The sequence below is a fragment of the Carassius auratus genome, chromosome 30 (assembly GCF_003368295.1).
Source record: "Carassius auratus strain Wakin chromosome 30, ASM336829v1, whole genome shotgun sequence".
NCBI classification, from domain to species: domain Eukaryota; kingdom Metazoa; phylum Chordata; class Actinopteri; order Cypriniformes; family Cyprinidae; genus Carassius; species Carassius auratus.
The window spans coordinates 9440670-9465293 of record NC_039272.1 but is presented as its reverse complement, the minus strand read 5'-3'; the positions used below and the strand labels follow the sequence as shown (position 1 = coordinate 9465293).

Below are 24624 nucleotides of genomic sequence, written 5' to 3'. Positions count from 1 at the left end.
GACGATAAGTCCTCTGTGAGATAAAAACTTAGAAAAAGTGTTAGAAAAGTTGAAAGCTGATGACATTATAACAGCATCCTGCTGGTGTGTCTAAATAATGCAGCAGTTTATTAAGGTCTCAAGTATTCACCATTACGTGAACACATATTTGTCTTTTCATTCACATTATGGTATCTATTTGACCTCTATACCAGAATTATTAGACCATAAAGGAATTCATATTAATATAAAATTAATCAATAAACCCAATGAAAAAAAATCATAAAAATAAATAATATTTCAAATAAATGCTGTTCACATGAATTTTGGATTCAAACAAGCCTGAAAAAAGTATCATAGTTTCCACAAAAAAAAACTAAAATCATCAAAACAACATATTAGAATGGTTTATGAAGGAGCTTTGGATAAGGCACAAAAATACTAATTTAATAAACAACCCCAAACATTTGAACAGTAATGTACTGTACCCTCCCAAACAAGCATACAAATACAAATCCATAAACAAACTGTAATCCACCACTATGTAACTCGTGTGTTCAGCCAGTCCCACATTTTCAGTGGCTCTTTGTTACCTAACTAAGGCAAAACAAATGTTCAACGTCTATATGTAGTCATAATAAACATCCACAAGGTGGCAGCATTGATATATCAATCATATCTGTTAGTAAACGATCACGGTTCACAGAAGAAAAACTATGGTATTCCCTTTGTCAACATGCCAAAATCATATGCTGATATCTTTAACCTTTAAATGTCATTTTCTCCTTAAAATATAATAGAAAAAAGTCCACGGCTACTATTTTAATATATTTTAAAATACCATGTATTCCTGTGACATCAACGTTGAATTTTCTGCAGCCATAACTCCAGTCTTTAAAAAAAAAAGTATATTATTATTATTATTATTATTATTATGCTAAAAAAACATTGTGTTACTTAATATTTTTGTCAAAGCTATGAAACATTTAGTAACATTACAATGCATTACTGTCACTTTTAATCCATTTTTTGTGTCCTTTATAAAAATGTCTCAAATAAATAAATAAAAGCATGAAAAACGATGTGTCGTGCTTGTTAAGTGCAAGCTTCCTAAACAGTAATATGAAGATATCAGTTCTCTTTGCCTACTCTAAAAATGGTCTGCCCCATCCCTTGCCCAGAAACCTAAGCAAAGGACTGTCTTTTAATAGCTTTGGTTGGTCCTACTGGCATTGCATTAATTCACGTTCACTACACAAAAATCCAAGGGAACCTCTGCACCCAGTGTCATGGCAGGAGAGGGGATCACTATTTCCCTCTGGATTGCAAGCCCTGTGCGTTATCAGGAGCACTTCAAAACCAGGAATCTCATTGAATGCACTGAAGATCATCGACTGTTTGCCCTGCCAGGACCTGAATGTCTGCTGGTTAAAATGGACACGGAGGGGAGTGAACTAGACAGTGAGGGCAAGTATTCAGGAGAGCCATTATTTCAAGTCCTGCTGGACGTGACTCAATTTAAACCAGAAGACATCCTCATACAGGTCTTTGAAGGGTGGCTGCTTATTAGAGGTCGACATGGGGTGAGGATGGACGAGCATGGGTTTGTGTCTAGGAGTTTTACCAGACAGTATAAGTTGCCTGACCGTCAGCTCCAGACGGGGAACCTCAAAGCCATACTGTGTCACGATGGGATACTAGTGGTGGAGACCAAGGACCGATGGTGGCCAGCATGTGATTAGGAAAACACAATGACTTAACATTATTCCTCATGTTAGTTAAACACTGTTGTTGTGATCAGTTAGGCGGTAAAGCAATCACATTCTTTGCTGCTGTATGACAATTTTGCTTTGTTTTGTGTGTCACCAGATGTTTAACAATCAGCTTGATTGACCGCATAATACTTAGTGGCAAAACATTACATTTTCTAATAAATAAAAAAACTTTTATCTGTTCATATATATATATATATATATATATATATATATATATATATATATATATATATATATATATATATATATATGTATAAACCTAAAGTTATTGAAAAGTTGGCATCAAGTATATAATTGTTCCCTTACAGGAATGTGATTAAACTTTATAATTACATCATGTCATTCTGCAAGCACGTTTACCAGCATGCCAATGCTATGACGATATGAAGAGCAACTGTGCATTTAAGAATTATTTGACAAACTTGTTTAGTACAAAAAGTAAACATACCTGCTATTAAAACAATACGTTTTAATGTGTATTTTATCATACTGCACTTTAATCGCACAAATATAAATATGACAAAATGTCTTTAAAAACACTTATATGAAAGAGATTCGCCTACATAGTGGTTAGAATCGTGAACTATTTCTTCTTTTGAATCGAATGTTTAAATGAATCGGTTGAGGCAATTCACAAACCGCTTTAAATGAATCCGTCTGAATCGACAAGAAGAATCTATTTGGCTATGAACAATTCCGTGAGTTCATGGTGCTGTTTTTTAGTATCTGTTGGTTTTAAGGAGGAGCATTATTTTACGTTACGAAATAAAACTGCTAAAAGGTTTTTTCAAAAGATAAGAACCTCTGTGCTAATTAAAATAAATGTTCAATGACACGAAACGAATCGCGCTTGAATCAAATACAGCTGCAGGCGTTGCCTGAACATTTCATTACACCACATTTTGTACTTTAGACAAAATCAAAGATTTAGGAAGGACTGATAATATTTGATCAATTATGTAACTTGCCACAACATCGCCTTCTTGGAGAATTGCAACGGTCCTCATCACATTCAGCCAAGATGTGACCCGCGCGAGTAACTGGAAGTGACGTAATGCCGAATGTTTACTGAGAAATGTATTTGGTTTCATAAAAAATATATATTGGCAAGAAATAATGAAGGTAATAACCAGTTAGTATCATAAAAATAAAAATAATAATCGGTAACAAAATCAAAATATTTTTTTATCCATAATATCTGATTGGGAGTGAATTTGACAAATTTGACTGATGGATTAAGATGGTAAAGTGGTAAAAAGTTTTACAACAACGTTGTGCAACAGTGTTCTCAGTTCACATACAAAACAGCGCTTTTTTATAACATTTTAAAGCTTGCAAAAATATGATGTTTTTGCAAGGCAAATCATTTAAATGACTTCATGTTTTTTTAGCTGAATCATAGCAGCACCAAACAGAGCTTGGAGGGAACGTGTAATGAACAGCAACATATGACTACACATGGCTTTTAGGGCATTTAACTGGGAGAATTTAATATCTAAGGTGAAGACGTAATGGCGAAAGAATCATTAAAACAGTTCATTGTAAAGAACCGTTCAAAAGAACCGACTCTCGTGAATCAGTCACTTCTCACTTGGTTTGATTCGTGCTGCCTTGTGCTCAGCTCCCAGCTCCGCCCCTCGACTATCTGCACTGCTTGCTTGTGCTGATGTGCTCGGTGTGATGTGGGTGGGTGAGTGAGTATGCACTGCGGTCTGTGTGGGACAGACGAACAGCAACGGGGCTCTGGGCGGTAAACTCCACAGAGGAAGAAATGACTTCTGCTCATGCTCTGAGGATTTTAAGCGCGACAGTTGATTGATTGTCAGGTTATCGTAGGACCAGTGTGAACAGGACGCTGACGCGCAAGTTGTTGTCAGCATTGCAGTTTAGGGAGCGAGCGAGCGAGTTTGGGTTGGAGTTGGGTTGCTGATTCGCTAACCTTATACGCTTTTAAATTCATCGCAGCTTGGAAATATGGCTTTGCGAGCGAGAGCACTGTATGACTTTAATTCAGAAAACCCAGGAGAGATATCGGTGAAAGAGCACGAGATTATAACTCTGTACAGCGAACAGGACATTGAGGGCTGGCTGGAGGGGTCGAACAGTAGAGGGGAGAGAGGGCTCTTGCCTGCGTCCTACGTCGAGATATTGAGGACTGACACCTTCTCATCTTTTAACAACAACTCTCGATATGCCAACATTCCCACTGGTGGTTTTGACTTAAAAAATCAGACTCATGAGAGCTACAGCACTGCACCAGCATCCAGCATCACAGCCTACCCTGCACTACCTCAGCAACAACAACATCATCATCCAGGGACTCCAGCCAGTGATGATGACTGGGATGATGACTGGGACGATCACTCATCTGTAGCTGATGAACCAAGGGTTGTTGGTGGAGGATATAGGAATTATGAAGGAAACGGACCCTCTGGCTACAGCATCTCTACCTCCTCCATGCCTAGAGGTGCACAGCAAGCCAAAAGTTCAGCAACGGTCAGCAGAAATCTGAACAGGTTCTCCACTTTCGTGAAGTCGGGCGGTGAGGCGTTTGTGCTGGGGGAAGCGTCCGGCTTTGTGAAGGATGGGGATAAAATCTGCGTGGTGATGGGTCAGTACGGTCCAGAGTGGCAGGAGAACCCATACCCGTTCACTTGCACTATTGATGACCCCACCAAGCAGACCAAATTCAAAGGCATGAAAAGTTACATTTCCTACAAGCTGACGCCCACCCACACGCAGAACCAGGTCAACAGAAGATATAAGCATTTCGATTGGCTCTACGCCCGATTGGTGGAGAAATTTCCTGTCATTTCAGTGCCGCACATCCCTGAAAAACAAGCCACCGGCCGCTTCGAAGAAGACTTCATTTCGAAAAGGAGAAGAGGGTTGATATGGTGGATGAATCATATGACCAGCCACCCTGTACTAGCCCGGTGTGACGTTTTCCAGCACTTCCTCACCTGCTCCAGCACGGATGAGAAGTCTTGGAAGCAAGGCAAGAGGAAAGCCGAGAAGGACGAAATGGTCGGTGCCAACTTCTTCCTCACCATCAGCACTCCAGCAGCCCCTCTTGACCTGCAAGATGTCGAAAGCAGGATTGACGGATTCAAGGCCTTCACCAAGAAAATGGATGACAGCGTAATCCAAGTCAATGCCACACTCAATGAGTTCGCAAGGAAGCAGATAGCCGGGTTTAAGAAAGAGTATCAGAAAGTGGGACTGTCTTTTAAGTATCTAAACCAAGCGTTCGAGATGGACCAGCAGTCATACTCAGTCGGTTTGAACCAAGCAATTGCGTATACCGGGGAAGCCTACGAAGCTATCGGAGACTTCTTTGTGGAGCAGCCTAAACAAGATGTGGACCCATTGATGGATTTGTTAGCCCTGTACCAAGGACACCTTACCAATTACCCAGATATCATTCATGTACAGAAAGGTATGCATTCACTTATTTAACCATGTTTTTATAATAGAAATATGCTTGAAACTGTGTTTAGACTGAGATCAGTGGATATGATAGACAACAGGGTCACCTGCTCTCAGAAATGTTTGCTTTGCTTGACTGATTGTTTGAATTGAAGTGGCACTGAAGAGTTCACTGGCCGTCCTGGTTTCATCTGACTGCTGAGTCACATGGGGTGAGCTGTTGTGTGTTTATTCTGTGGCCGGTAAATTAGACTCATACAATGACAAAACTGAAACTGTTGACGTACTGCATTGTTCAAAGAAGGTTGGCGGGGGAGTTTCAGTACACATGCAATCATCCAGTGAATGGCATTGATTTGAACATGGATGTCATTGTGACACATTTCTAACACCTAACAGCTGATAATGTCCTTGATCGCATTAGAAAATGAGAGTAATTTTAATTCTGATCAAAAGCATGTAGGAATCTGAAACCATGATGCTTCTGAATACAAATAAGGAGGGTGCAGGAGGTGTAACGAACGCACGTTCAGCTGTTTGATTAACTGCTCAAATATGTATGAAGATTACATTAACATTTGCAGAGTTACAGTCTGAGATCATTATTTAGATAGACTTCCTTTTTTGTCTCAGTCATTTTTAAGATGGAGCTATTTGCTTGTAATGTAGTTCTCATAAAACGCATGATATCACATACATTTTTCAGTCAAGACAATGTTCATTTCAAATGTTCTTTATAATCTTTTCTCAGTTTCACTGCAGTTACATCATGCAGTAGTCATGATGCAGTTAATGAGTCACATGAAATGGCCAAACAAAAATCCACATCTATCATAAGAAAAAAAAAAATTGTCACAAGCTTATGAGCCCAGAGGCAAGACATCTCACACACACACACACACACACACACACACACACACACACATATATATATATATATATATATATATATATATATATATATATATATATATATATATATATGTACTACCATTCAAGGGTTTTGGGGTCAGTACTTTTTAGCAAGGATATTAAGAATATAGCCTAGCATTTATATATTTATTGTCTTGTATGTTTTTCTTGCTGTTTCAACAGTCCACACATATGTGGCAACTCGAAACCACAGCACGAACAAACAGTGTGCTTTTGTCAAAGCCCACAGAGATGTCTACGAGCTACAGGGCGGCAGTATTCGTCTGCCATCTCCTTACGGGAATGTAGTGAATGTTTTGATCTTGTAGCTTTAAAAAAAAAAAGTGTCCTAAATGTAGCTATATTTATTTTTATGAGAGTTAAATGTGTAAACCAGATGTTTAATGAGGTACAGACTGGTGCTGTAGACACCATCATTCTATTGTGTTTGCACAATGCTTTGGAAAAAATTGAAATGCTGTGTCGTACTTCCAGCAGAGAGGCCTCAGTCTGTGACAGATCCAGCTGACAGTCTAGCACTGAGGTCACTTGCTGCTTGCTGAAGCCCATATGCCATACATGAGCATTTGCCAAAAGGTGTAGAGTATTTGAGTAAATTCTTATTGTCATTGTCACCATACAAAGTTAGAATGAAAGAAACAGTCTTATTATAGATTATTATAAAGGCCAAAATTACATCTTTTCTCCATTGTATCTGTTGTTTCACCCACAATTTCACAGTTAATTTGAGCAAAAATCTACAGGTTATTAAGAAACTCATTTATTCCATGCCTTGAATGAGTCAGTAAAAAAACTATGAGTAAACCTGTCCACCTTCTATCACCTCTGTGACTAGAATGTCTAATGGCAAACAAAACCCCATTCAAACAAACCCCCTGAGGGGTGTGTGGGGTCCATATGATAACCACTTCCTGCCTCATGTCCCCATAGACATTCAGTTATCTAGCTTTCAGAAGCTATAATGATCATTTTGGCCTTGAACTCTGGTTGTATAGCTGTATCTTGTTGCAGTTTCATCTTACTGTCATTTGTCATCTGTTTTCCCACTCAAATGCTGTCACTTTTTTGAATAAATCTCATTTCGGTACCAAAGCAAAACACAAAAATATGCTAATTAAAAAAAAAAAATGTTTTAGCACTAAAAATAAAACCAATGCCATTCTTTATACTTCTTATACTTATAAGTTTTTCTACAAGTTATATAATTATGAAAAACAGTAAACAAGTTTCACCCAAATTTAATTTGTCTTTTAATTTATGAAATTTAAACACATTTTATTTTTTGTAAATAAAGGGGATTTGCTATTAAAATTAAAACATGGAAGAAATATTGTTATTTATTTCTTTAAAAAATAAAGTTTTATACATTTTTTCAACAGTAGTAGCAGTATCACATACATTTTACTAAATAATAGTAATATTTCTAGCACAATGCCTTTATAAAAAATTTACTTTTAGGCCTAATGAATGCATTATTTGTCATTTTAACTGAACTTAAGACTGGTGGTGATGCTTAAGATATTTTTGGTCATTGAGGGTTTCTGTAAAAAAAAAAATAGTAATGGCGCCAGCCAATGAAATGAGCATCAAATACAGGTGTGCTGTGCGTCCATTGAGATGAACTGAAAAGTTCAGATCGCTTGATGGAGAGAGAACTCTGAAGCTCAGATGCTGAAATTAATGCAAGCGTCATGCGCTTCAGTCTATGTAGTAAACAAACCCGCACGTCTCTGCCATTCATTGCCACACAGAGACACGCAGACCACGGATTCATATTTCAAACAACTTTTGCGGCTTAACATTTACAGATACTGGTCCATATGGAGATTTGATTTGATCAATTTATGCTAACTTTGACAATTCCATGACTGTCCATATTAAAATGTACGTTTCATTTTCATGACTAGATTTTAAGATTCTGTCCTCGTTTTCTGCTTCGCAGAAATCGTAGCGCTGAACCGGGTTTGAACAGGACCTCGGTACTACTGGTACTTAAAGAAACCTGGTACCGTCATATTTAAAATTGTTTAGTACCGACTTGGTACCGAAGTAACGGGTCTTTTGACAACACTACCTGTGTTAATATAATATTATGCTTTTGGTGATTTTTTTTTGTGTGTGAGATTATCAAATTTCAAGGCATTAATAATGTCCACGGGGATAAATGATACATTTTCTTTTTTTTTTTAGATAAAATACACATGAGCACAGCATGTATTGATTTGCGTCACTATAGAACCTCCATTAGCAATGAAATTGAAGGTACTAGAGAGCCATTAGTGAACATACTGACGTTGATATTAATGGGATCCTTTTTTTTCGTTGCTTCTCTGTGACGTGCATTGATGTACGTGTTTCTTTTGACAATGAGAGGAAATATTGACTCAGATGTGATGTGATGTGGTTAGTATAAGTGGGGAAGTTAGCATTTTGCATAGACCCTCAACCACACACAGCAAGGCTATAGCTGAAACCTGTTGCCTGTTTGACACATTTTGAGTGTTCATTGTGTTGTAGCAATGTCTACCATTATCTCTTGAGGTTAAGTCTGGAAAGACCCTCTTTCAGCATAATTTACCTTCTCAGCTTTTCCTCTCTTTCATGAAACACAAGATTTTCTAAAGTGTGCTTTCTTCCAAGTCTTCTGAAGCCAAAATGTAGCTTTAGTGTAAGACAGAAGCTTCCTGCACATTTAAGTCATTTTCCCATCAAAAACAAGTGAGTTTAAACTGAAAATGATGTCATTATCTACCCAACCTTTTTTGCTTGAAAGGACAAAAAGACTTCTCTTTTTTTAAAATGACATAAATTCACGTTGAGCACGATTAAAAAAATGAACAGTTCAGCCATGAAACTCTATTTGTGTTCTAATTGGTTCGTTCATTTCAGTGTTCCCAGCCAATTGGATTCACTTACTCATTACTGTTTCCCTAACCAGGACGTATTGGATAAATACTGTCTGCAGGCAGTGTGGGTCCTCATCTAAGCCACCACCTCCCCAGCACCACCTGCCTATCTGCTTTAGGGATCTTCCTCTGTCTAGCAGCAGCAATATGTTTCCTTTTAATTTTTTGATCCAAGCATTAGCTGATCTAGTCCACCAAGACCATTTTTTTATATAAAGATTTTACAATCTAGGCCTATCCCAAGACATGTCATGACTGAAATATTTTTTAAATAAGTCTTTTATGCCCACCAAGGCTAATTTTTTTTTTGTAATTGAATTTAAATATAATAATTTAAAATAACTGTTTTCTATTTGAATGTTTTAAATAAATGTAATTGAATATGATGGCAAAGCTAGATTTTCAGCAGCCATCAATATGCTGTTAAATAAATATTTATTGTTAGAAGTAGTATGTAATATTTGGGTAGAAACTGATAGTTTTTTTTTTTTTTTTTTTTTTTTTGGATTCTTTGAAAGTTTAAAACATTTGACTATAGTATTGTAGCAATGTCAAAAGTCTGCACGGTCACTTTGGTCAGTTTAATTCATTATGCTGAATACAAGTATTGGTTTTATCTCTTTGTATGACAAAGAGCAGCTGGAATATTCTGCCTAGTATTTTCTCTTGTGTTTCACTGAAGGAAGAAAAAATTATGCAGGGTTGGGAATGGCATGAGTGTGAGTAGCTGATGACAAAACATTAATATTGGAGTGAACGACCATATTAATCCATCAACCGTGAGGGAAAGAACCTAATTGCTACTTTAAGCCTTCACTGTCTCTGCTGTTTATCAGGAAGATAATGATTAGCGTCAGCCACCAAAGAAGAAGCAGCAGCTTCTGAAATGGGCTCAAAGCTGAAATTCATTGGTCTCAATTCTGGCAAATGCCTTGTAATTCACAGCTGATGACTTTTGTATTATCCTCATAATACCCATGAATATAATGGTGCAGTTCCAAAGCAAATTGGACTTGCTCTCACTCACCTTTGCCAGTGAGTTCTGCATTTGCCTTCTCATTTGTTTGAAAAGCCAAATGATTTCTTTGTTTGTAAGGCTGGAATATATAACCAGCAACCTGTGTTATCATCCAACCAAAGTCCTGTGTCAAATGTCATGATCCATGTCAGGGTAATATGGTCGGGAATCAGTATGGGACTTGTTCTCTGGTCTCAGTTCAACGGCAGGATTGTGTTGTGTAATAGTACCTATTACGTAATGCCTGAAGAGGTTCTGCGGCAGCAGGCTTTATAGCGGCCCAGTCGAGCGCAGCTTCCCACGTGTGTCTCGTCCTTTCTCAGACTGTTTCCATACAACTGGTTTGTGCTGCAGCCTTGTAGTAGCTCTTATGTTTGATATTCCACCTACTAAAGGCTATTTTAATACATGATTGTTAGCAATAAATGTACTCAAACTAAAGCCTTGATTGAGAAAACATGTTTTGGTGGCTTGAATAATGTTAATGTATCCTATTTTTAGTATGTACTATTATTAACTGAGGTGTTAGTTAGTTGTGTAATCTGTAAGATGTCAGATAAGGGGTCTCCACTCCACCTCTGGACATGGTCTGGGGATGCCATGTTGCTTTTGTGTTAGAGTTTTAGAAAAAAATTAATATAATTTTTTTTTCCTCTCGAATTTTATTTTATTTTTTGGCAAATTCAGTTTTTCATAAATTTTCTGGAATCCATTTTAATTAAATTTTAATAATCAAAAGTATCTCTAAATAATTGATAAAAAATATTTCTCTCCCAGAAAAATGCATAACATATACACATAACATAATATATATATATATATATATATATATATTAGGGGTGTAACGATACGCGTATTCGTATTGAACCGTTCGGTACGACGCTTTCGGTTCGGTACGCGGTACGCATTATGTATACCGAACGGTCCGTTGGAGTAATTAATTATATTTGAAAAAAAAAAAAAAAGAGAGAGAGAGAGAGAAATATAATGATATGCGTTCAACAAGGTAGCCCAATAACCCAAACAACGTAACAGGCAACGCCCCTGACACTCCCGAAGAAGAAAAAAACACCATCTTAAATGTTTATGTTAGGCTACTCAGCAGGCGCTCGCTCACTCAGTACGTGCTGAAGGCTCGTTGCAAAATAGCCAATGCGTTGAACAGACTAGAAATGAGAAGATCCTCCAATAACCAACAGGTCTGGTGTTTGGGTGCACTTTGGATTCCCTTTAAGCTATAATGGTGATGGCAAGAGAGTGGTGGATAAAAAAACAACGGTATGTCGCATCTGCAACATGACAGGGTACACCAGCGGGAATAAAAAAAAAAAAAAAAAAAAAACACCAGCGGGAATATCTGGGATATATGCGTCAGTACTATCTGGGAAAAGACGAAAAAAAGGAGAAACATGCACGCAGCAAACTATCCCTGCAGCATTTAGAAACTATAGCTTACAGGGAATCCAACCCAAACACCAGACCTGTTGGTTATTTTAGGATCTTATATTTCTGGTCTGTTAAAGGCATTCGACATTTTGCAACGAGCCTTCAGCGCGTGCTGAGTGAGCGAGCGCCTTAGGGGCCGTTCACATATCGTGCCTAAAAACGCATGGAAAACGCTAAGCGCGTCTTTCTCCTCCTTTCCAAAGCGCTCGGGCAGAAGCGCTCATGAGGCGTCTGTCTTTGCTAAGCAACAATGACGTGCTCTCTCCATGAGACGCGGAAATTTCAGCGAAGGATAAATGGATTTGCAGCTCTAAAAATCGCTTGCAGTAGCTCTGCTACTAAATTTATTTCAAAATTGCAATCCATATACAACTATGATCAGCTGATCCTTCATCTTGGCTGAGCTCTCAACGTTGTTACGGGAAAGGATGAAGCTGATTGGTTAGTTCTTGTCACATGACCCGCGGTGCGCTTGCGGCATTCTGAAAAGTTGAGATGTTTTTACATTTTGCTGTATCTAAAACGTATCGAACCGAACCGAACCGAACCGTGACATCAGTGTATCGTATCGAACCGAACCGTGAATTTTGTGAACCGTTACACCCCTAATATATATATATATATATATGTATATGTTATGTTATGTTATGCATCTTTCTGGGAGAGAAATATTTTTTTCCACTCTCAAATGCTGCTTTTTCAGACATTACATGCATGATGAAATGACATCCAGTTTTCTGAAGCCAGTCGGTTTCCTTCAGAAAAGCTGTGATATACACTCAATATATGGGAAACACTGTAGTCTCATAATTGAAGTGTAAATTGTGCAGATTGCATCATTGTCCAGTATTGTACTGTCAGTAATTTATTCTAAAAACATTTTCATAATTGTAACATACATATTTATATACATAATAATTCAGGTGCATGTGTAATAACATTGCGAAAACCTGATGCTACAGCAGCATGTCTTCTTCATCATCTTGTCTGATGCACTCAATCAAGCATTCTAACCACAACCCCTCCCCACCCACCAGCAATTGACTTTTTTATGCCTAACCATACACACTGACCAGGGGCATTTCCTCTGAGGACGCAAGGGAGGTAGTGTCTCCTCAAAAAATTGAATGAGAAAGTGGTTGATACTAAAGAAATAAAACAATTCAAATGTTACTTAATATAACATTATGAAGTAACAGTCCCCAACAGCGACACCCACAGGTAAAGTTACAGCGGAGGCTTGCCTCCCTTCGGCCCATAGACTTAAAATAGAGACCTCTAAGTGCTGTGGGTTTGGTGGCGGGTTAAATGTAGAATGCCCTATGAGATACATACATGACTTTAATAAATAGAATATTCATTACATTGTTAATGTAAGAATATAAATATATATTTTTTCCTTTTTCTGATAGTGTAAGTAATGTTTATTTAACAAAGAAAATGTTACTGGGCAATGAATTTACATTTGGAAAGAAAAATAATAGGGCTGTCAAATGATTAAAATTTTTAATCAAATTAATCAGAATTTTCAGTGGATTAATCATGATTAATCACTATTTGCAATTACACCTGAATCCTAACCATTTTTTTTCCTGAAATGCATACCAAAAGATAAATAACTGGACACAGATACATACATTTCATGTATTGATTCATCAATATGTGGTTCTTTTTTTTCTGAATTTCAAAAGTTTAACTTTTACTTGGATCAAATTTACCTGAGCACTATATCAAACCATGCCATTGAACTACAGATAGTGTAAGAGTTTTAGGTGAACCAGTGGTTAAATATAGCCACATATCTATGAAATTATGCATAGAGAAACACAAACATGCTCCACCATCACATAAGCAGCACTCTGGGCACTCTTGTTTTTGGGAGGTGTTCATTTGCTCTGCCACAATACTTTAGGATCGATATTTTCACGTTCTGAAGGCTTCAAGTGCTAGTAAAACCAAGTAAAAATGCATATGCTTTTCCAAACAGCTGTAATATTCGCTGGATTGCATGTAGGCATTCTGCGCATGCGCAGTGTGAAACACAGGACACTATAACAGGAAGAAGCTCCAGCGTATCAACTACCAAAGTCGTCTCTGTTTATCGAGCTTGGCATGAATGTATTTGAGAGTAACTGGGGTAAAACCTTAAGCTTCTTCTGTGTTTTCGTCGTGACGCTCGCCGATGTTTTTTACTATCTTGAGAATTCAGAGATCGACGAGACTTTCCTAACCTGAATAATTTGTCACACTGCGCATGCGTGAAATGCGTTAAAAAATTTGACGTAATTAACGACAAACAACTAATTAACGTCGTTAACGCACTATTTTTGACAGCCCTAAAAAATAATAATAATTGCCTCCTCATTTCAGAACACCAGTTCACCTCTGCACACCCCTGACACTAATGACTAAAATGGTGAAAAAGCATAATAGGTCCCCTTTAAAGAAATTAAAATTTGCCATATTTATTAAATGCATGTTATTGATCTTACTGTGAACATGTATACATGTATATTTTTCATTTTCAAAAAAATGTATTGGGCTTGCATGTTTAATTAAGATGTCTTAAACTCAGTCTTATTCAGAAACTAGAAAGAATTGAGTTAACTTAAACCCCGCTCCAATACAAACGACTGCAAGCTTGCCTTCATTTTTGAGTGCAGCAGCCACATCTTAAAATCCCCAATAAAACAACTGTAATGATAAGAAAAAAGTCCCTGCTGACCTTTTTTGTTCCTTTTTTGATAACCAGTTTTAATCTAATGTACATCAGAATATGGAAGAAAATATCTGTCTCTACTTCTGTTCCATTATGACTTTAATCTTAATTGTCAACAACGTGACATTTAGGTGTGGTTCCTGTGTAAATACACTTGTTGCATGTAAAAGTAGAAAAAAAAAAAAAAATCCTTGTCCACAGCAAAACCAACACAGTCCTGTGTAAATAATGTCTGCAGGAGACTAGTGTTTCCACTCTCAAGGAAAAAGATGGTCTCAGTCAGATAGTAGTGGAAAAAAAAGTGATGCAAAAATAACTGAATGCATTCGATTCCTTAAAAAGAAACATAATTAGTAAAGAGATTATAAAGAGAACATTTCACATGTAAAATGAATGTTTTTACTGTATTACTGTCTTTCATCTTTGACCTGAATCTTGTCTTCCTTGAAATGCACTTGTCTTTCTCTTTGTGCTCTTTTGAACGGCATTTGTGTGAGTCAGTATGCTTGTGTGTGTGTGTGTTTGAGGAATTTCAGGGATCTGGGTTACACTGAAGTGAAGGCTTCTTTGGCCAGAAGGCAGAATGTGTGGAGTTTGGGGGGATGGGATGTTTGGGAATGTCTTGAATGTTTCTTCTCACTGAGGAGGGAAGTCAGCCATCTGTGCTCCATACTCCACTGATACACACAGCTTTTAAAGTAAATGATTATATCATGACAGATCATAAGATATAGTTAGAATCTATACCTTTATTTGAATTTAAATAACTGGAACAATTTCTGTAATTTTAGAGTAGGTTTTTTTGTTTTTTTTATCAGAGCATTTCTGATTCCGCTGCATCAGACCGTCCCTTCCTAAAAAGTCACAGTTTGCACTTTTTATGGTTTCGTTTCAATTTTTTTTTTTTTTTTTTTTTTTTTTTTTTGTAAACTCTCCATTTTTATTTTTATTCTAGTTTCACTTCTAGTTTTTGTCTTCGTAGTTTTTTATTAATACACTTGCTTCAGAAATGATGTGTTACTGTTGAAGCCACCAACAAAGCCACTTTCTCAAGTAAAAACAGTATTTCTGACATGAGTAAAACAGGAACCCTGACTGCCTGCCTGAGTGAGGGGTCGGGACATCTTCATTCCCAAAGACAAACAAAATACACACTACCTTTCAAAAGGTTTTTTTTTTCATGTTTTGAAAGAAATCTCTATACTTTACCAATATTTTTTGATAGCATAACAGTAAAATATTTGTACAATTTCAAATAACCTGTCTATTTGAATATATTTTAAAATAAAATGTATTTCTGTGATGGCAAAGGTGAATTTTCAGCAGCCATTACCCAAGTCTTTAGTCTCTAATGATCACATAATCTTTCAGAAATCATCTTTCAGTGATCAATTTTATACATCCTTGCTGAATAAAAGTAGTTTTTTTACTATCCCACTTACCCCTGAAGTGTACAGTATTTTTAACTATTTACTTAACATCTGCTATTTCACCAATATACAGTTATTCTCATCAGCATTTCTACACTCAAAGCAGCAGTAATGGTTCTTCCTTCCAGTTAGACGCACTTCTCTTTACTTATGAGGTTGAAGATCCTGTTTGATGACTATGACTGTTATCATGTCAAGTAACTCTAAAAGTGACACTAAATAGTTCATTTTCATTTCCCATCAGTGCAATGTGAACTAGGCTGGAAAAAGTGACGTCTTTGAAGTTTACTGATATTGTGGGAAGTTTTAGCACGGTCAGTCCCGTAGTCATTTTACTATTTGTTTTGAGCATTTTGCTATATATAGTTATATTATACATAGAAATTGGTCGTCGTGATTTTGCCAAGTCATGTTCCTGGATCAGTACATTAATGTCCAAAATCATAGACCTATCCCTAACCCTAAACCTAAATCTACCCATAATTTATCCCAAAAATCAGTCGGAAATGATAGCTAAATTACCCTTGTTGCAACCCTAAAACAAACAGTTCCTGTAAATGTATCCCTCAAATGTGATTGGTTGTTTGGGATGTTGATCCAGGAGCATGTTGTATTTTGTGAAATCGCGTTCACTGTGTGAATTAACATATTATCTGTGATACTCGACTGTGAAGGGTTAATCATGGCATTCTGCAGTCAAACATCTTTATAGAATGAAATTGTCGACTTGCATTGCACAGCTAGTTTCACATCTCTCATATCACCCTGCAAGCTCTTTCCTTTCTCTAATCAATATTCCCTGATTGCATATTTTTTAATTACTGAGAAGCCATGTACATGATGAGGTACAGTCAGTTGGTCACTATAGCAAAATAAACACCCTTAAAGTGACCTTCTCATCCTGTCTGGGTTTGATTTCCGATAATGACCGACTTAAAGTACATTATTATATTGTATATGCTAATGATAAACACTTCTCTTTTTCCTTCTTTAGGCCGCACTTTCGCAAGTGTTTTTCACTCTGCTAAGTCATTTCCAGTAAGAAAAAAGCAGCCCTGTCTGTTGCTGATGCTGCAAAAATGTTACCAATCTGGTACAGTCAAGCTTTCTTAACATGAAAACATGATTTTACTGCATTTCATGTAACTTCCACGTTCAAAGAGTTTGCAAGACTCTTTTGCAATAATGGCAGGGCTTGATGCAGATTTCACATTGCACATTACTCATTCATTTCACTTCCCCTTGAAGAAAACACAAGATCTGGAACAACAGATTTTAAACCAGCGTTCAGTTCAAACATATGTTCAGTAGCAGCAGCTTCAGTGAAATCAGTGTTTCCTTTTTTTCTTTTTCTTTTTTGTACTGTGTTAGAATGAAGTGTGCTGGCTATAGCAAAGCATTTATTAAAGTAAACAATAAATAAGAATAAACCTAATAATAAGCAATTGGAGCAAAGACAAGAAGAAATGAAATAGACCGTGTCAAGTTCTTCATCAGGAAGGTCTATATACGTAACTTGATGTGGTCTTATACTTTCCCAAACTATGAAAACACCTAGTCTACAAACATGCCAGTGATTAAATAGTAAATTAATAAATGTATCAAAAATGTGACATCATGGTCTCTTCACAGTCATGCAGAAGTACAGACGATCATAACCTTGAGCCATTTATCCTAACTTTCCCCTTGATTGAATCGGAGTCGATATTTAATCTCATCCTGGTTCCGCTCTCTTCACAGGTGCCCTGACGAAGGTGAAGGAGAGCCAGAAGCATGTAGAGGAAGGGAAGATGGAGGGCCAGCAGGCAGATGGGATCAGGGAACGCTGCAACATCATCTCTTTCGCCACACTGGCTGAGATCCAGCACTTCCATCAGACGCGAGTGCGGGACTTCAAGTCCCAGATGCAACATTACCTACAGCAGCAGATCAGCTTCTTCCAGAAGATCACAGGCAAGCTGGAGGAGGCTCTGCAGAAGTATGACGATGCCTAAATGAACCCTGTTCAGATGGGATCAACAGAGCTTCACCTTGCCTGGCAGAGAGCCAGGCGCAAATTAGCCAGCCCCTAGCAATATACGACAAACCAAGAGTCTAAAATGTATGAACTCTATCCCCATACAATACACGTCCATTATAGGGAACTGAAGATTGTTTGGGGCAAGTATATAGTGAGTTTGGACTGTGTTTTCCTCTGGGAAACTAACGAGGAAAACAGACATGAGAACAGAGTGTCGAATGTCTTCGATTCTGCTACTAATGTCATATTTTAAACATGTTCTTCACATGGATGAATGAGATATTGATATGACTCGAGGAGCTTGCGTGGCTCCTCATTGGCACCTTTGAAAGACCCTAGACCCTCTAGACCCTCTTAGCCGTTCTTAGATGTTTACAGACCCAACAGATACGCTGTCTTCACTGTTGTGCCTTCCAATCTTGTCTCGTTGGTATTTTAATCATTTCTTAAAAATAACTATATATTGTTCTTATTCTGAGATTTGTTTTTACGAAGTTTGATTTTATTATATCTTATACAAATGTCACGTCTGCTTAAAATGGCAGGCAAAGGAGTAGCTGGCTCATGTTTGGAGATAAGCGTGGGAGTAGCTGGACATAATGCCCAAATTTGGTATCCCGTCTGTTTTATTTCCCCTTCCCCTCCCCTTGATATTTTGGTTCCAGTGCAAAACAGAATGTGCATTTGAGAGAAAAAATAGTAGCCGTTGTCAGATCACCTGCCGACACTTGAAGACAATTGAGCAGGAGTCTAAAAAAATGTTAAAATGTGATGAAAACAGGAAGCACAACACACTCAGGATAACAAGAGTTCATTTTGGACACAATTTTTTCATATATAATACTCAAAACTAATGGTCCCAAGGTGCTCAGAGAATCTAGTTTATTTTCTTCTGCGCGTTTTTACTTCTCGTTGTGCAGGATAAACCACACCTAGATGTCCTGAATTGTTAAAGATTCCAAATAAACTGCTCATCTAACTGCTTGTAGCACTGAATATATTTTTGTATTGTATGTGTTTTGAGCTAGGCATTTCAAACAGTTTTCCTAAAAGAGCATGTTTTTTTTTCTCTTTTCCTGATTTATTCAGTATATATATGACCAATAATGACGCAGTTTCAGTGCAAACGTGAGTGTTGTGTAGAAGGATGGAGGAAAGCTTTTAAAATGCATCTTCTTACTGGTGTTGCTGCATGAAATGTGAAAATGGGTGCAGATGTTTGTCAACACTATCATGAGGTTTGGCTGAAGAGATATTTTCACCATGTACATGATGATAATAATGATAGACACATGTGATTGTTCATTTGCATCCGCAATAAAGAACATTCTCAACACTGATCACTTTAAATCCTGTTTGCCACTCATGATGGGAGTGAGATATTTATAATATACCGAATTTTTCGGACTATAAGTCGCACCTGAGTATAAGTCGCATCAGTCCAAAAATACGTCATGATGAGGAAAAAAACATATATAAGTTGCACTGAACTATAAGTCGCATTTGTTTAAAACCATGAACCAAGAGAAAACATTACCATCTCCAGCCGCGAGAGGGCGCTCTATCCCACTCAGTCTAGACTACAGGAACACAGACCAGCATAGAGCGCCCTCTCGCGGCTGTAGACGGTAATGTTTTCTCTTGGTTCATGTCAAATTAATTTTGATAAATAAGTCGCTCCTGACTTTACGTCGCAGGACCAGCCAAACTATGAAAAAAGTGTGACTTGTATTCCGGAAAATACGGTAATGGCATTATTTTTACAAACTCTATTGGATTTAGGCACTTCGTGGACTTAATGGTCTATTTACCATCTACTCATTTGATGCTTTTTCTAGTATTAGTCGGTAACAATATTAAGGTGATTGCTGTCACTTACGAGTGATTTTTCGGGTTGGTGATGTGGTAATGAGAGGAGTGTTCACTTTTTCAAGGCCAAGCCGTGGGAACGCAGTCTGTTTGCCAGACCTGCCTGCTCTTCTAGTTGGCCCGGGCACAGCCGCTTTCCTCAGCACTGGCTTTCAGCGGGACGGGTCTCCGGGAGGTGTGCCAAGCAAGCCTACTAATGCCAGCCATGGGCTCTCCTGTCTCAAAGTCCTCATTTTACTGGAGGTTTTTGAGATTTCTGAGATAAAAATTACACATTGATCCAAAACATCAGTATCAAGCTCGTCCAGACGCATGAATGATTTGCTTTATTTTACAATACTGTATTATTCAAGCTTATCAAACACAATGGTGTGATGCTTAGGAATGCAGTAAATGTCCCCCAGTTAGGTCATTTCATGTGATTTTTACCATTTTCTCTCATTGTTTTCTTACCGGTCCAAACTCGGAAACAGTTTGGATGAAATAATGTCTCTGCCTTTTCCTGTTTAGGCTACGTCACCCAGCATTTCTCAGTGCGAGCGCATCTGCTGTGTAAGCACGTGACTACGCCGTTAGGCACATCTAGTGTAACAAAATGAATGCACATATTGAACACTTGCCAGAGCACAAGGCATGCAGCGCTGTGGGTGCCAGAATGCTTTCAATGGCATTCCAGATGTTTGCAACAGCAGGAACACAAGTCCTTCCCAGCAGAGCCATTGAAGGGTTGATATCAAAGTGTATGGTTTCAGTACATTTCAAAAATACCACATTCACTTTAAATTCAATCCAATGTAAAATGTTAAATAAATAATTAATGAATCATCATAATAGCTGTTCCCCATAAAATATATATAAAGAGAGAGAAAGAGAGAATTATTAGAACATTAATGTATATTTTATTCATTTTAATATTTTATTTAAATTTCCATTTTTATTCAGATTTTAGAACCTCTGTGATCGGGTCATTGGTACCACTAGTAATGCGTGAGTTTTCAGTTTTTGTAACAACCAAACTGGAGTCCTGAGAATCTTTCACATATTAAACTCAATTTCAGGTCCACCCTCTTGAGGAATGCTTCTGCTGCAACCATGAGCCAGAAGGAAAACGCATCTGAAAACAAAATTCAAATTCCTCCCTAATAATTGAAGAACATTTCAGTCATAGCAGCTCACTGAGTATGTCTAACTGGCAAAAGGTTTTCTCTGTTTCTGATGCTGGACTGTATCAAACACTATTTGAGAAACACACAAACAGTGAATGCTGTTCCTTGTTACATGGCTGATATGTTTATCATATTACCACGAGGACATGAGTGGCTTTATAATGGCTCAGAACGTTGACCTAACTGCAGAAAAACAACTGTGTTGTTGTCTTATATCATTTTTGGAGATATTTGTACTTTTACAAATGGGGGAAGTCGTGGCCTAATGGTTAGAGGGTTGGACTCCCAATCGAAGGGTTGTGAGTTCTAGTCTCGAGCCGGACGGAATTGTGGGTGGGGGGAGTGCATGAACAGTTCTCTCTCCACCTTCAATACCACGACTTAGGTGCCCTTGAGCAAGGCATCGAACCCCCAACTGCTCCCCGGGCGCCGCAGCATAAATGGCTGCCCACTGCTCCGGGTGTGTGCTCACAGTGTGTGTGTGTGTTCACTGCTCTGTGTGTGTGCATTTCGGATGGGTTAAATGCAGAGCACAAATTCTGAGTATGGGTCACCATACTTGGCTGAATGTCACTTCACTTTCACTTTCACTTTCACTTTATGCCAGTTTTACATAGTAAGAAAGCCAGCAAACAAAAGGGGAAAATAAATAAATATAAATATAGTGTAAAGGAATATACTCTTAAGTGATATTAAAAAGGAATACATATGAACTGTACTGCCATTCAAAGATTTTGAGTTTGATAATAATGTTTTTGAAATCCATCTTGCCTGTACTGTATTTATTTGATAAAAAATACAGTAATAATGTTAAATATTATAACTATTCAAAATTAGCTATTTCTATTTTAATATATATTAAAGTAATATATTCCCATCAAAATCAGTATTTTCGGCAGCTGTTTCTCTAGTCTTCAGTATCACATAATCTTTCAGAAATGAGAAAAAAATGCTGTAAAATCTAAATGTAAACTTTTACATTTTATTCACAATTTTTGAATTAGACTTGGTAATAATAAATAATGATAAAAAGATAAAGAAACAATGATTCCATCATTAAATGTTGGAAAATAAAAAAATAAAGGTGATTGAAATGTATCAAAATACATGTCCCTTTTCTCCATAGATTTTCCTGACAAGAAGTGCTGCTGATCTTTAATTATGCATGAGTTCACTGAGGTGCTGCAGTATTTCCTGGTCAATTGCATGTTTCCCAGCATACCTGAGCAGTGCCAGGAACCTGCCTGGACTTCTGTTTCCAATCACAGGGCTTTGATGTGCACTTGACCTGCTGAGGGCATGTGGACTCCACACCATTCTTCTAGCCTACAGGATGGCCTTTACTGGAAAACCCCAGAAAACCATGCACTCCACACACTGACTGACTTCAGATTCCAATGTTAGGAGTTCACATCCTTGGTTTTTACCATAGAAATTCCCAGCAAATTATACTACGTTCTGATGAGATTTTGAGGTCATTAGAAAATGAGCTGTTTTGTATCCCAATAGGAACTAGTGTTCACGGGAACACACTCCACTGAAGCCATAGAGAACAGGGCTGTGTTTCCCAAAAGCATCATAAGCTTTATGTACATCGCAGACCTATATTTAAACCAATGGAGCTATGATCAATTTAGGCTTACGATGCTTTTTCGTTTAATTTACTTTCAATGTTTTGCATTCCACCAACATAAAAAAGTGAGTAAATAATAGCAGTATTTTATTTTTTAAATATCCCATTATTATCATCCTTAGCATTAGCACTCAAAAAACAGAGAGAAATGCTGAAGCAAGTCACAAGGCTCTGAGAGTTGCACCATGTGAACTTTCATCAGATTGTCTCAGTGTTGTGAATCACACAATTATCCAACGTGTTTAGCCCACTTCCTGTTTGTTTTAATCATGTGATACTTGTGCTTTGACAGCTAAATGCATTTAATACAGACCCTAGAATAAGTATGAGTTTCTAAAACAGACCAAAAATATCCATTAACTATACAGGCGAGTCAAGCAAGCTCTGTCACTGTATCTTTGCAGCAAAAATTGAGTCAGCGTTGATTTTTCAGTGACCAGCCCTTAAGCATAACAAGCAGCGATATCCCATGAGGTAATGCTGGCGGTGCACAACGGACCATTAACTAAACCTGCCCACTCTCAAGTGAATTATACTTAAAGCAGGGCTTTGTGTATTATTTGATTTGATTTGATTTAACTTTTTTTTTAACAAACAGGAAGTGGGCTAAACACATGTGTGATTCACAAAACAAGCCGATCTGATGATGATGTGACGCCATCAAAGCTTTGAGACTTGCTTCAGCATTTCTTTAAGTGATAATGTATATTATATTTCCAATAAATCAATAATACACTTTATTCTACTGATATTTCTCATTAAGTTTTTCTTCAGTTTTTATACATCTAACATTACTCAAATACTGACTATAAAACCTTCAATAGCAAAAAGTGTAAAGAGGATATTCGTAATAATATTTCGAATATTTTATCACAGTATAAATGGGGCTTCATGCATTAAAATATGTTGCTGCCTATATTTTTGGAAGAGGTCCCTCACAAGATGTACAGACCTGGCAGAAAGCTCTCGAATGTGAGACCAGTGGGCAATCTTCGCTGCGGTGTTGTTTTTATAGCCCCACACAGGAAGCCCGCTCTAGCAGGACCTCATTCATGTCTGAAAAAACCTGACTGCTTCCTCCTCTCTCGGCCTGCTGACCAAGACTGATTACACACATACACAAACACACACACACGTTTGTGTTGCTAGCTTAGTGAGGACATTGCATAGACTTCCATTGATTTTCTATCAGGTTAATGATATTTTCTGTCCCCTAAACATCTGCAGAACACTAGAACATCAAAACATCTTTTGGCTGATTTATAAGCCTTTTTAAGAAGTGAGGACCAGTCAAATGTCCTAACTAGTGCGTTGTCATGATCTTTCACTATAAGTGAGGACATTTTAATGGCAGTGCATCATTTCTTATCTTAAATGCACAAAATACAAAATTTGCAGTCTTTTGACTATTATGACATCCTTCACATAAGCACTCATATTAAATAATGTTAAAACTCTGTGTAGAAATTATCTCCATTTTTTAAATTAAAAAATAATTGGATCTTTCTTTTTTCTTTTTCTTATCTAGAAAAACAATTTTAACAGCATCATTTAAACTGCTTATTTTTCCCAGCATAAAAATTTTGCAATTTCACTTACTGTACTGTATGTAAGGGGGTTTTCAGTGAAGATACTTTATCCTCACCCACAACCGTGAAATTCTATCTCCTCATGTTACATTTCACATCCATACTACATTTAGACTCAGTTTACTAAGGCCGTATTTGGGTGTGTTTGAGAATTAGTTTAGATTGTCGAGAACTGAGTTTAGAACAAGCTTAGATACAAGGATATTGGAGTACAATAGAGTAACTGAAAGAATAGGAAAAGCTATTACATGTTGTATAACGGAATGTAAAAGCATTTTAAATATTAATTTAGGGCAAGTATGTCTATCTATTATTTTACCTGCTGCATACCAAGACTGGAAGTGACATTCTCATTCGAGAGCATTTGATTGGACAAAAATCTGTGGAGTGCAAGATGAGTCATCAATGACTTACAATAAAAGTACCCTATAGCATAGTTCAAATCAGATGATGGGGCCCAAGTTCCCTTCAACACTCTTATTCATTGCGCATGACATGAAATCTAATTAAGACTTCAGGGATCCAGGAGAGTCAATCCTCTGTTGCTGGGCAGCTCTTCGTGATCTGGAGGGCTTAAACTAATTATGTTTCCGTCTCTTGGGATTCTTCTTCACAAATCATAGCTCAGAATGAGTCAGGTAGTCACCACAGCCTAGTGCGAACACGCTCAGCTCCTTTTCTTATAGGAATCCGGACTCATTTACTGCAATTA

General features: G+C 37.4%; 3 protein-coding genes across 3 annotated transcripts in view; 2 read left to right on the top strand and 1 right to left on the bottom strand.

Annotated features, from left to right (window-relative positions):
• Positions 1-3279, bottom strand: part of LOC113049133 (ADP-ribosylation factor-like protein 15) — a 102971-nt gene extending 99692 nt beyond the window's left edge. Inside the window, exon 1 of the mRNA XM_026211192.1 lies at positions 2723-3279. Within this exon, the coding sequence (XP_026066977.1) occupies positions 2723-2845 (123 nt within the window). The 5' untranslated portion in view covers positions 2846-3279. The remainder of the gene's footprint in view (positions 1-2722) is intronic.
• LOC113049134 (heat shock protein beta-3-like) lies at positions 1212-1928 on the top strand. The gene has a single exon (XM_026211194.1). The coding sequence runs from the start codon at positions 1269-1271 to the stop codon at positions 1719-1721; it is 453 nt and encodes a 150-aa protein (XP_026066979.1). The 5' UTR covers positions 1212-1268; the 3' UTR covers positions 1722-1928.
• Positions 3280-3433: 154 nt separating the features above from the next.
• On the top strand, positions 3434-18995 carry snx18a (sorting nexin 18a). The gene is made up of 2 exons (XM_026211190.1): positions 3434-5193; positions 17376-18995. The coding sequence occupies exons 1-2, from the start codon at positions 3729-3731 to the stop codon at positions 17627-17629; spliced, it is 1719 nt and encodes a 572-aa protein (XP_026066975.1). The 5' UTR covers positions 3434-3728; the 3' UTR covers positions 17630-18995.
• The last annotated feature ends 5629 nt before the right edge of the window (positions 18996-24624 follow it).